Source organism: Rhinolophus sinicus, chromosome 17, assembly GCF_057876585.1.
Source record: "Rhinolophus sinicus isolate RSI-liver-muscle chromosome 17, RSI-T2T, whole genome shotgun sequence".
Taxonomy (NCBI): Eukaryota; Metazoa; Chordata; class Mammalia; order Chiroptera; family Rhinolophidae; genus Rhinolophus; species Rhinolophus sinicus.
This window is the reverse complement of record NC_142517.1, coordinates 23,109,098-23,121,716: the sequence shown is the minus strand read 5'-3', so window position 1 is coordinate 23,121,716 and position 12,619 is coordinate 23,109,098. Positions and strand designations below refer to the sequence as shown.

The window sequence follows — 12,619 nt, the reverse complement described above, 5'->3', positions numbered from 1 at the left end:
CTAAGTTTTAGGTACCATCACAGGCACTATAAATGTGTTCTAATATTTAATCCTCATATCAATACTTAAATGTACAGATTATTATTATCGAAGTTAAATATCTTTAAAATGTCACACAATTATCAATTTGCAGAAGCTACATTTTATCCCAGTCCTCTGTCTTCAAAACCCTCATCCCTAATAATCTGCTAATTAATAGGGGGGAAAGTCCAGAGGCAGTTAAGTCTGTGTGATATTACAGATTAATTTCACTTGAACATTTCTTGACTTTCCTGCCTCTGTTCCTTCTTGACCTATGTGTATATGCCTTTTCTCCCTGACGCTGGACTGGACAGCCTCTGACATTAGTTTTCTCTGTTCATACTTGGTGTTTCAGCGATATATTAATGTTTATATAATAAAACACTCAATATAGTTGAATAAATATTGGTATGTGAGGCATCTGGCCTAAAATCAAACCAACACAGCTCTTACTTGGTTGATGTGATGACTGCCTCAAGTCTGTCTGCCGTCCACCTTGACAGTGAGTCATAATCTTTAAGAGCTCAAATAAAAAAATATTGAAATATTAATAGGAATTGAAAATGATACTGTTAAGAATAAAGTTTATGGTGATGACATTATAGTTCATCTATTTATCTTGAAATACTATACGTATAAAGAAAAAAATCTAACACAAGGCTCATGTTAATCAATACACATACTTACATCTCAATAGAATGTGAGTTATTCTTCTCAGTGGTCCTTTCGTTCGCCCTTGATCATCTTTTCTTTTCATTTGCCACATTTCCAAATAGTCTATTCCACACTAGCTTGGTTTAGCTGCCTACTATATGATTGGTATGTAGGTAGAGGACCCCGAACGCAAATGTGAAGAAACGTTCTCTGACGTTAAGGAGGTTACATCTATGGGGGTAGGGGCAGCAATATAAGTCAAAAAGAGAAACACAAAAAAATAGCTGGCTTAATAGAGGTGAGTGGAGAGTAATAGTGAGATATAGGAAAGATCCCTCATTAATCTGCCTGGGGGTTCTGGGAACAATTTAAAAAAAAAATTTAGGTGTGTGTATGTGTGTTGGGGTTTGGCACTCACACAGAGACAGCTTTAGCAAAATTGTTTGAAGAGCAACATTTTGAGCAGTGGGGCCATTTGAAAGACAAACTGGTAAAAAAAAAAATTGGAAATACAGCTTCATCAAGAGCAGCTGATGATTACTCTTATTCGTCGGTATCATTGAGGAGCAGCACTCTCTCAGTTACTTGCTGTATTCCCACTGCCAATATACGGTCTCTGCACTGAAGGTTCTTCTTCTTCCCTCTCTTAGCAAGATGTCTTCCATCTTCTGTATGTTGGCAATCCTTTCCCCTGGGATCTCATTCCAGGTCCTAACATTGCATCTATGCTGCCCCAGTCATCATCCCTATTCTTCAGCAGACTGCTATTTACAGGTTTGTTTTTTTATTATTTAACTTGCATACATATTTGTGCCTCACATACTGAAGTATAAAAAATAAAATACTCTCTTTCAAAGCCATGTTTTCTCTTTGTCTGACTCTTTATTTCTCATTTTTCCTCCTCAGTGAGGCTTCTTGAAAGACTATAATCCCTTCTTTAATTTCTTTGTCATTTCTTTTACTATTCACCCACCATAACTGAGTTAACATCCTACCATTCTATAATTTCTGCCCTCATACAATTAATAAAAATGTCCAAGTCCATGAGCCATTCTTTTAATATTTAGGGATTCCTCCATCATTTGATACTGCTAACTCCATTGTCTTTCTTGAAGTTCTCTTCTTTCTTGGCTTCGCTTATATCTGTGAAGATTCTTAGTCACTTGGAATGACCAAGTCACCTCTTCCTTCGTCATTTTAAAATAGTTTCATCTCAGCACTGTCTTTCACCCCACCTAGAACACTGGCAATCAGAATCCCCCTTAGATCCAGGCAACTGGGAACTGTGCTCTGGGCCCCAAACTTAGAAGGAGTGTTTACACTTCCTCTGGCTGCCTGTGTCACCAAGGGCATAGATCCAGCAGAGCAAAGTAACATGCTTGCACACCACACTCCAGTAGTCTGGACTTGGAACCTTGAACAGAATCTTTCTACTTTTAATCAATCATCCTGTCTATTGTGATACCTCAGCTGAAAAAAACGGTACTAAATATTTTATTTCAACATAAAAATGGTCGTTTTTTTTGGAGCACATTTTGATCTGGGAAAAGGACAGTAATATTGTTGGAGGGGGAAAAAATGAAAATGAAGAAACACAACCCACTATTCAGTTCTATACTATTAGCAGGCGGCAATTTGAAGAAAGCAGATTATACCTTAACATTTAATTTCAGTAAATGAAATTTTTTTCTAGCTCTGTCTGGGGTTGTTAGGGAAACATACTTGGTAAAGAATTATTTGAGTCTTGAAGGAAAAATAAGATAGTTCAAAATGTGAAGAGACTTTTATATTTGCTAAGTAGCTTAATCTTAATCCTGTAATTTTTGTAAATTCTGTTAGTGGGTCGGGTCAGAAACTCATAAATTTTGTAACACAAATTTTTAAATTCCAAATGTTAATAAACTTTTACTTAGACTATTTCAAAAACTTCATTAATCCATGTTGCTTTAAGGAAATGAATTTCAGAAGCAGGAAAATGATATTTGTTAATCATAATAAAAGAATAGTCCATTATATGCTATGAAATGAATCTCCTATCGTATCAGACTTACCATTGCTACCCATATACCAACCACCACCATGAATATAAAACAAGACCCTTCTTAACGATTCTGGCCTTCGTTCTGGCACATGTATATGAACAGGAATATTGTTAAATGTTGTGTCACTCACAGTTACATTTCCATTTGATGTTGATGGAACGTCTTCGAAGCTTATAAAAAACATCATGGATTCCATGTAGTGGTGTAGTCCTAACATTTCAGCAAATTGGGCTAAAAGAAACACACACACACACACACTTTAACTGTCAAAAATGTTTTGAACAAAGAAGTGCACATTAATATTTGATATAACCTGAAGAGTCTTAATTACATTCTCTCAGAAAAATCACCTATGATAGCACCAGAAGATATAGAAATCCAGATATTGTTTTACCATATGATGAAGTGCCATAAGTGAGACTAATCCTTGTTTATTCATTCACCCAACAGGAATATTATTACAGAATATATTATTCTGTGCTAACTACTTGTTAATACCCAGCAGAAGCAGGCAAACTCCTCATCCTCAAAAAAATTAGCGCCAACTGAAAAATGTAAGTTATAAAATGATGCCCTTCTCATTTGTTTGTCTTGTTCTTTTGTTGCTTTTGGTTTATACAAATGAGAAACAGAAACTCATAGACACAGACAATGGTTTGGTGGTTGACGGAGGGTAAGGGGGGTGGGGGGTGGGGGGTGGGAGATGAGGGTAAGGGAGATCGAATATATGGTGATGGAAGGAGAACTGACTCTGGGTGATGAACACACAATGGGATTTATAGATGATGTAATACAGAATTGTACACCTGAAATCTATGTAATTTTACTAACAATTGTCACCCCAATAAATTTAATAAAATTAAAAAAAAAATGATGCCCTTCTATAAATAAGGGAAAAATTATTTGGGATAGTTGTAAAGATGTTGAGGAAGGATAAGGGCTTTTAAATTGTTGTTGAACTGAGACTGGGAGGGAAAATAGAGTTTGGAAGACCACCTGAACAGAAGGCCTTTCAGGCAGATTTCAGAGCTTAGCCTGGAGAAAAATAAAGATGTGGTGATAGAGAAGTACAGGTCATTTGTTATTCCTGTATTTCCAGAGTCCAAGAGAATGAATCAGAGGAAAGAATCCCTAAGAGGAATTTAATAAAACATACTGACACACTAAAAAAATAAAGGAAAAATTGAAACTCTGATAGAAATATTGATCAATTCAGTTTGGTTGATATTAAGAATTTAGAGTCAGTATACTTGTTACAACTCCACTAATCAAAATGTCTTATAAAATCATTGAAATGACAAGCCACAATATGGATAATGATATTTGTAGTACATTTAAATAAGAAAATATTAGTATGTAGCATATATACAAACTCATATAAGTAAGAAATATGACTCCAGTAGTCATATTTAGTCACTCGAATAATTCAATAGACAAATTGGACAGAAGTCTTCATGACTTCAAGATTTCAGTTGTTTCATGAAAAGCCTAGAATGATTGAGACCCCAAGGAACAAAAATACTCCTTTTTTCAAGTACATAATTCAAAAGGAATGGATATGAGACAAGCCAGTGGAATAAGCACTGTTTTAACCTTTCCTCGTTTCTACATATTTTATTAAACTGATGGTAAAATAGAAATCTTAACACAATGATGTTAAGGAAGAGAAATATATCCATATAAGCATCTGAAAAAATACATATAAACAGGAAAAAAACTACAGACATTTCATAATGACAAAAAGTTACTTCTCCAATAAGACATAACAATCCTAAATGTGTATGCATACTGTAACAGAACTTCATAATACAGAAAGCAAGAACTGAAAAAACCAAAAGGAGAAATAGAAATATCCAAAATTGTTAGTTATAGTTGTACATTCCTATCTCATTAATTGATAGAGAAAGTAAACAGAAAAAAACAGTAAGAATATAGAAAATTTGAAAAACACTATCAACCCAACAGATTATTTGGGAAAAAATCTCAAGTTAAAAAGGATTGAAATCATATAGAGTATGTTCTCTGTTCGTAGCATAATTACAATGAAAATCAGTATCATAATGATTTATGGGAAATCCCCAAATATTTGGAAGTTCAACATCATACTTCTAAATAACTCATTTATTTAGGAAGAGAGATCACGAGGGAAACTGAAAAAAAAAATATTTTGAACCAAATAATAATGAAAGCATAGCATCTCGAAAGTTGTTGAGTGAGGATAAAGTATTAGTTGGAGGAAAATTTATAGCTTTAAATGCATATACGGGAAGAGAAGAAAGGTCTAAGGTAAGTGATCTAAGCTTCCTCCATTAACAATTTAGAAATAGAAGAACAAATTAAACCCAAAGCATGGAGGAAAGAAAAACTAAAGAAAATCAATAAAATGGAACATGGATAAACAAAACGGAACATTGATTCTTTGAAAAGAAACTATAAAATTGATCAATCTCTAATTAGATTACTCAGGAAAAAAAATAAAAGAGAGAAGATAGAATTTACCAATATCAGAAATAAATGAAAGAACATCACTTTAGGTGCTTAGGCCTGTAGGCACAGTGAATGTCAGTCAGTGTGTGCGCAGAGCAATTGGCCCAGCATGTGTGCAAATGTACAAATAGGGCAGTCCAGGGCAGTGAGGCCCAGAGAAGTTGGCTGGCGTTGGAGCTGGGACTTGGGTGAAAGGAGAGGCTCTGCTAGGGCACAGCATAGGAATTGTCATGGGAAACGGGCTTGCTCCATTCATCCTCAGATGCCACAAATATTAAATTTCCTAAGAACTGTGGGTATTCAACCAGTTAAACTGTCAGCAAATTATTACCAACTAAAAGTATACACAGAGACATTGTAACAAAGGATAATATAAGTAAGTTATTAGAATTCTTCAAGTAAATTAATCTGTGTTTTGAAAACTTGCAACATTAAAAATCCATATGCACAACCATAGACTTTGAAATAAAAAATAAATTTAAAGATTGCTGTATTTGTTAGAAAATACCACTATGTTCATATAAAGCTGTGGTTGAACCAATTATTAATGAGAAAGACATTTTAAAATTATTTTTTCTTTTTAATTGAAGAGGGTATTATGCTAAGTGAAATAAGTCAGACAGAGAAAGACAAATACCATATGATCTCACTTATATGTGGAATCTAAAGAACAAAATAAACAAACAAACAAAACAGAAACAGACTCACTGACACAAAACTGATTGTTGCCAGATGGGAGGGTTTGGAGGGCTGAGTGAAAAAGATGAAGGGATTAAAAAGTACAAATTGGTAGTTACAAAATCGTCATGGGGACGTAAAGTACAGCATAGGGAATATAGTCGGTAATATTGGAGTAACTATGTATGGTGCCAGGTGGGTACTAGACTTATGGGGGGGTAACTTTGTAAATCATATAAGTGTCTAATCACTATGCTGTACACCTGAAACTAATATAAAATAATAGTGAATGTCAACTGTATTTGAAAAATGAATAATAAAAAAATACATTTTTAAAAATGAATTGTATGCAAACCATGAAGCCACTTTCAGTTTCTTATACAACTTCTGCAAGTTATTGGTAATGTCAGAGGAAACATTAAAATTCCATTGTATAAATGTTTATTTAAAATTAAATTCAGACATATATGAGACTGATTTGTATGAAGGGTTAAATGTTTTAGAAAAAGTGCAGTTAAAGATATGAAAACATAAAGCTTTTTTCTTTAAGAACATTTTATTACTTATGAAAAATAATAGGGGTGTTAGTAGTAGTGAATAACAGCATAAAGTTACAAATTGCAAAATTGTATGGTGATGTAATTTTATATAATACAATGAAGAAGAATAATAATTTATTATGTAATTTTTAGAAAAATATTTAACTTCATGCAAAAGAATCATTTCATCCATACAAGGATCATTTGTAGATGCACTGAAATTTATATTTTGAAATAATTGATCAGAAATGTGTCTCAGTGTTGTCACCATCTATAAAATACTCTTCCAACAGTTTCATTGGCAGAATGACGCTTCTCAAAATTAAAGATTACTGAAAACTAATTACAATCTTGCATTTGCCAAGAGCAACTGATCTCACTTTCAATTATGTGAACTGACAATGAAGTTGCTAAAAGTATAGATTTTGATGACCTAATGAATGAATTTACAGAAAAGCAAGTCATAAAAATCTTAAGATCAATTGTAACATTACATTAATACATCATTCTTCTTCATTGTATTATATAAAATTACATCAACATATAATTTTTCAATTTGTAACTTTATGTTGTTACTCACTACCCCTAATATCCCTAATTATATTTCTTAAGTAATAAAATGTTCTTAAAGAAAAAGGTTTGATGTTTTAATATCTTCAACTGCACTCTTCCCCTTGCCTTTTGAGCAAGGGGTCTCATATTTCTGTTTTGCACTGGGCTCCACAATTTATGTAGCCAGCTGTGATATGCACTTTGATATGCCCATCTTGGATGATATAGGTGCAAAGATCAGGGGACAGACTATCATGATGTGTCCATACGGAGTATACATGCTGGACTATGTCATAAATACCAGTGCACCTGTAAAAAACGACAGCAAAGATGACAATTTTACAAAGATAAAGATATATGATATTTTCTTAGCCTTGTGCAAGCCTTTTCACACTTGGCAAACAGTAGTAACAGTACGAGGTCTGACAATTAAGTTTGTGAACTCATCCTAGTAAAAGTACTACATACCTCATTGCTGAATATCACTATGGTTACCTTTGAAGTACTCCCCTTGGGAAGCTATGCACTGACACCAGTGCCTAGTCCACCCTTCAAAGCAATTTTGGAACTCTTTTTCTGAAATGGCCATCAGAGCTGTCATCGCATTACACTTGACGTCCTGAATGTCATCAAAATGTCTTCCTTTCAATATTTCCTTTAGCTTTAGGTAAAGAAAGAAGTCTTTGGGGTCCAGATCAGGTGAGTGGGGAGGGTGTTACAATACAGTTATTTGTTTGCTGGTTAAAAACTCCCTCACAGACAGTGCCCTGTGAGCTGGTGCATTGTCGTGATGCAAGAGCTCCTTCGGGACCATTTTTGCACACACTTTTCTCATGCCAAGATTTTCAGTTAAGATTTTCCTAACTGTTTATCTATCAATATTTACTTAGTCTGCTATGGTTCTCACAGTGAGCTGATGACTTTGATGCACAATTTGACGAATTTTTGCAATGTGTTCATCAGTTCTGCTCGTTACTGGCCGCCCTGACCTCTCTTCATCAGTGACACGTTCTCTCCCCTCAGAAAAACATTTAATCCATTTGTACACTGCTGTTTTCTTCATGGCATTATCCCCATAAACTTGGACTAACAAGTCCCTGATTTCAGTTCTACTCTTGCCAGGTTTAACAAGAAATTTAATGTCTGTTCCTTGTTCTATTAAAATAATTCAAGTCCAGACATTCTCACGAGGGCACACAAAACACGCAACAGCAATAATAAACGCCACTCAGGAAGACACCGCCACAAGTCGATATGAACACAGCTGTGAGACACTGATATACCAAGGTTATGAAACCTTACTGAGCTGTTCATACAGTGCTGCCAATGTAAGCACACAGGGGGCAAGTTCGGGAACTTAATTATCAGACCTCGTATGACTCAGGTTGAAAGCCTAACTGCAGAAGAGAAACTTTCTGTTTTCTGAGCCTCTTAGGCAGAGTCTAAGAGCTCCCTGAGGAATAGCTCTAGTGTCCCGGCATGAAGTCAGCAGACAAATTGTCCCCTTCCAAGTCTGTAACCTCTCTTGTTTTCTTTCTTCATGCAACTGGTCATCCTGCCAGTGATAAACGCTGGGGCGTGAGGTCCATAAATTGTCTGAACTTTGAATGGCTACATTGATTTACAGCAGGTATAGTCCTGATTTAGCAGGTTTAGTGTTTTTCTATAGCAATAAAGGTAGGTTTATTAGGTGGCCTCTTTGTTCTCCAGTATCCAATAACAGTACATTTCATGAATTACACTTTATTTGGTCAGGCTATTTTACCTAGATGGGGTACGTAAAATTTGTAACCTCTCTATTCAGGTTAAATTATTCAGTGCCCATAATATCAGAGATACCAAAACTTGATATTCCAAGTTTGTAAGCAGATTCCAAGATTCTTGGAAAGAATGAGACATTTGCTGAGAAGCTGAGATGAATTTGGCAAGAATCATATAAATCCAAACTAAAATATTTTCCTAAACTCTTCAGAAGAGCCTTGATTTGCTACTAGAAACATAATTAATCATTAGTATCTATTAGGATTACACAAAACCTAGATTTTAGTTACTATTTAAATTCCAATAGTTTTTCCCTGAACAATTTTGGAACCTTTGTCACAGTTGAAAGTTTAGAAGTCACAGACATTCCCTGGGTGGATAAACATGCTTTTAAATGCAAGTGAATCTTTAAATGTGAAAAAAAATAAAAAAATAAAAAAACAATTCCAAATTTGGGCTCATGGTAGGCTTCTATGACAATTTTCTAGTTTGTTTTTTTTTTTTTTTTTCCCAGTGTGCTGCTCCAGATTGTCATTTGTTTTTTGTTGTCATTTTTGGCTACCTGCTGTGCATTTTGGCCACCTGATGTGGCCCCTTTCTATTGAATGCCTCACCACCCTTTTTTCTGAGAGTATGGTACTACTGCTAACTGGGCCTATCTTGAGCCAATATATTTTGATAGACAATTTAGGAGGCATTTCCCTGTGGCTCCTTCTTAGAGGCCTGACTTGCATGAATCATTTATATTGATCTCAAATCACTAGGAATTTTCAAAGAAGTGGTACTGGGCTAGCAAACTGGAAAAAGTAAAGTTAAATCTGTAGTTCTCCTTATTTATTAAAATAAACTCCAATTAGAAGAAAAATTTAAATGCATAAAGGAAACCATGAAAATATTGGAAGAGAGTAGGGTGAATTTTCCCATAACCTTTCTAACTATTTATCAAGGTCTAGGAGATATAATTTAAATAGTGACACATTATAATTAAAAAAATAAAGAATAGTAAAAATACTTCATCATGGCCAGTTTATTGTATTAAAGGTAAAAGACAAACTGGGAACAAATTTTGCAGTTCCTTTCACAAAGGTGTAATTTTCTTAGTATAGAAAAAATCGAATAAAAACCCAATTAAAAATTGGGATAAAGGACCTTTCAGATAGTTCAAAGAAAGAAATACCAATGGCTCTTAAACATAAAAGATTCTCAAACTTATTAAATCATAAGAGAAGCACAAAATAAAATTGGACTATGATACAGTTTATCACTTATTTTAGAAAAACCAAATCCAGAAACTAACAACACGCTTCAATGAGAAGCTCACAGGACACAGATTTTCTCATGTCTTATTGGCAGGAGTCCACTGTCTAGGGTGATTTTTCAATAATTAGCAAAATTACAGTTGACTCTATAATTCCACTTCATGGATTTATCATAGATAAAACTACAAATGTTATTGATGCATTATCATTTTATTGTTTAAAAGAACAAAAGTTTCCACCTCAATAGCCCGATTAAATAAACTATGGTTTATACACTTAATGAATCCTATGCAGTATGTAACGGAGTGAAGAAGATTTATATGTGAAGATGTGGCAATATCTACAGGATATGGAATTAAGTGAAACACGTAAAGACTACAATAGAATAAATACTTTCAGTTATGTTTTTATATAAAAATGGAAGGAGGATAAGAATATGTCTTTATTACTTGTATTCATGATTATTTGTATACTTGTATAAAGACTCCCCAGGATGGAACTTTTATTAGGCATTTTTCAGTCAGCCAATCTACAGTGTGTTTTCATGAAAACCTATTTGCATGTGTATAGTATACACTCCAAATCCAATTAATGCTAAAAGTCATAGTTAACTACAGAGTAGCTCAAACATGACTTCTAAATTTTGTATGAAATTTTAAATCACACAAAAGTAGGAAAAAGTACAACAAAAAATTTTCACTTTTTTTTTTTTTTACTTTACTAATATTGGAATGAATCATTTTAGAGATATAACCTGAATGCCGCCTTGGTCATCTTTTTAGTGGTCCGTTTTGACATCATTCAGAGATACAATAAAGAAGTATGCAGAATTTGTAATAGTAAGCCAAGGGAACATAAAACTTGGAAAACAAAACAAAACACTTAAACTAGAATTCTAGAAAATGTGCCTCTATTAGTTAGTAAATATTTTCACTTACCAAATATGATGCCGTTTTCAAAAGAGCATTATTTTCCATTATTCTTCAACATTATCTGGGAGTGGTGTATAAATATAATATGCTAGGAGGATTCCCAATATCAGAAAGTAAAAGGGTTTTGTTCCCATATTGTAACCCTTCTGTTTCTTCCACAAGACAGTATTATACTTTACTTCAGTGCCTGCAAATACAAGCAGATGTGGGCAAGCCCTACTCAGAACTATTATCTAACTTCCCAGCCACAGAGTTTCCTCAGCACAGTACTTTCTCATGTGGCGGGTATCAACAAGTAGTGTTGCTGACAAAAGCTCAAGTTCTAATGTTCACTTTGTAAAAGAGAATGTTCTCATTTGGCAAGTTCTGTCAAATATGTCTCATTATTTATCTTCAGAGAGTCACTGGACAAATATTTGTGGAACACCAACTTGGAGAAGAGTATATTAATTCTCAAAGATTCTGAAAAATGTAGTAGAACCACATTCCCCCGAGAAGAGAAGAAAGCAAAGGGATTCAAATACAGGTTTTGAAATATTTTTTAAAAATATATCTTTATGTTTATTATATCTTTAATAAAAGCCAAATCATCATATGCAAACTGAATATCTTAAGTGCTATGTAGTGATTGGAGTAGTTTGGTGTGAATAATGGAAAAACTTTGTTGCAAAGGTAACTTTGAATCAAGTCTTAGAAATATCTATTATTTGGTAAACTGGAGAAAGATAAAGGACCTTGTAAAATAAAAGGCACTGAAGTAGACTTTGTAAGTCCAATATTTTAAAGTGCATTTCTCAGCTTAATATGTAACGTTTTTCTGTTTCAGTTTCTACCTTGGTTAATATATCACCTTGAATAAGTTGTTAAATAACTCTACAGAATCATATCAGAAATGAAGATGTCCTAAGTGTGTCCTTAAGCTAATTCTACTGACTTTAATGCAATATTTATTTTATTTTTTTTATTTTTGTCCCTGCTCTGCTTTCTAGGAAAGCAAGGAATATAATTTGTGTATCCAACATTTTCTGTGTTGTCAAGAGAATTCCTGCATGGAAGGTAGGAACAATTTCAACTTATAGCAGGACTGCCCAGAAGAGAATCAAAACTTAATATTTTATTTTACTACAACTCTCTTGACACTAATGCTCTTACAGAATCATGAACCTTAAGAAACTGACCTGAATCCAACTGGGATTCTTTCTGGAATAATGATCAATGGGACTTGTTTTTACCTATTATGTATAGACGTATGGACTCATGTTTACTACATGGAGAGCTAGTTTTGAATTCTTTATTACCACAGCCAATTTGGACCATGCCCCTTCACTTTTGAGTACTTAAAATGTCTTCTTTTCCTTCTCAGGAAATGACTGAATTTCTTTTCTGGTGTGTGTACTCTGCCTGGTAATTAACTCAGCACTAGATAGATGGATGGATGGATGGATGGATGGATGGATGGATGGATGGATGGATAGATAGATGATAGACATAAAGAAATATATAGTCTTTGTTTTATTATTTGACAGTAGGGAGAAGGAACTGACAGAAATAAATGGCAACTTAAGTTGCAGGAGAAAATGTTTGAACATCACCTATTACATTTCTCTCTATTCTTTCTCTCATTTATTTTGCTTTGTGCATCACAGTTTCTTTTTAAAGATACACTATAATTTAAAGAAGATGAAAGACTAATA

General features: G+C 33.9%; 1 protein-coding gene across 24 annotated transcripts in view; it reads right to left on the bottom strand.

Annotated features, from left to right (window-relative positions):
• Window positions 1–12,400, bottom strand: part of LOC141566975 (deacylase AADAC-like) — a 30,818-nt gene extending 18,418 nt beyond the window's left edge. For 3 of the 24 annotated variants that reach the window (XM_088793779.1, XM_074326693.2, XM_088793778.1), the window contains exons 1-4: window positions 10,932–12,400; window positions 2,848–2,948; window positions 709–906; window positions 475–544 (exon numbers count right to left, since the gene is read on the bottom strand). In XM_088793779.1, coding sequence (XP_088649905.1) covers window positions 475–544; window positions 709–787 — 149 coding nt within the window. In that variant the 5' untranslated portion in view covers window positions 788–906; window positions 2,848–2,948; window positions 10,932–12,400. The remainder of the gene's footprint in view (window positions 1–474; window positions 545–708; window positions 907–2,847; window positions 2,949–10,931) is intronic. The other 21 variants (XR_016019563.1, XM_088793780.1, XM_074326696.2 and 18 more) reach the window with 17 other exon arrangements.
• Window positions 12,401–12,619: the final 219 nt, after the last annotated feature.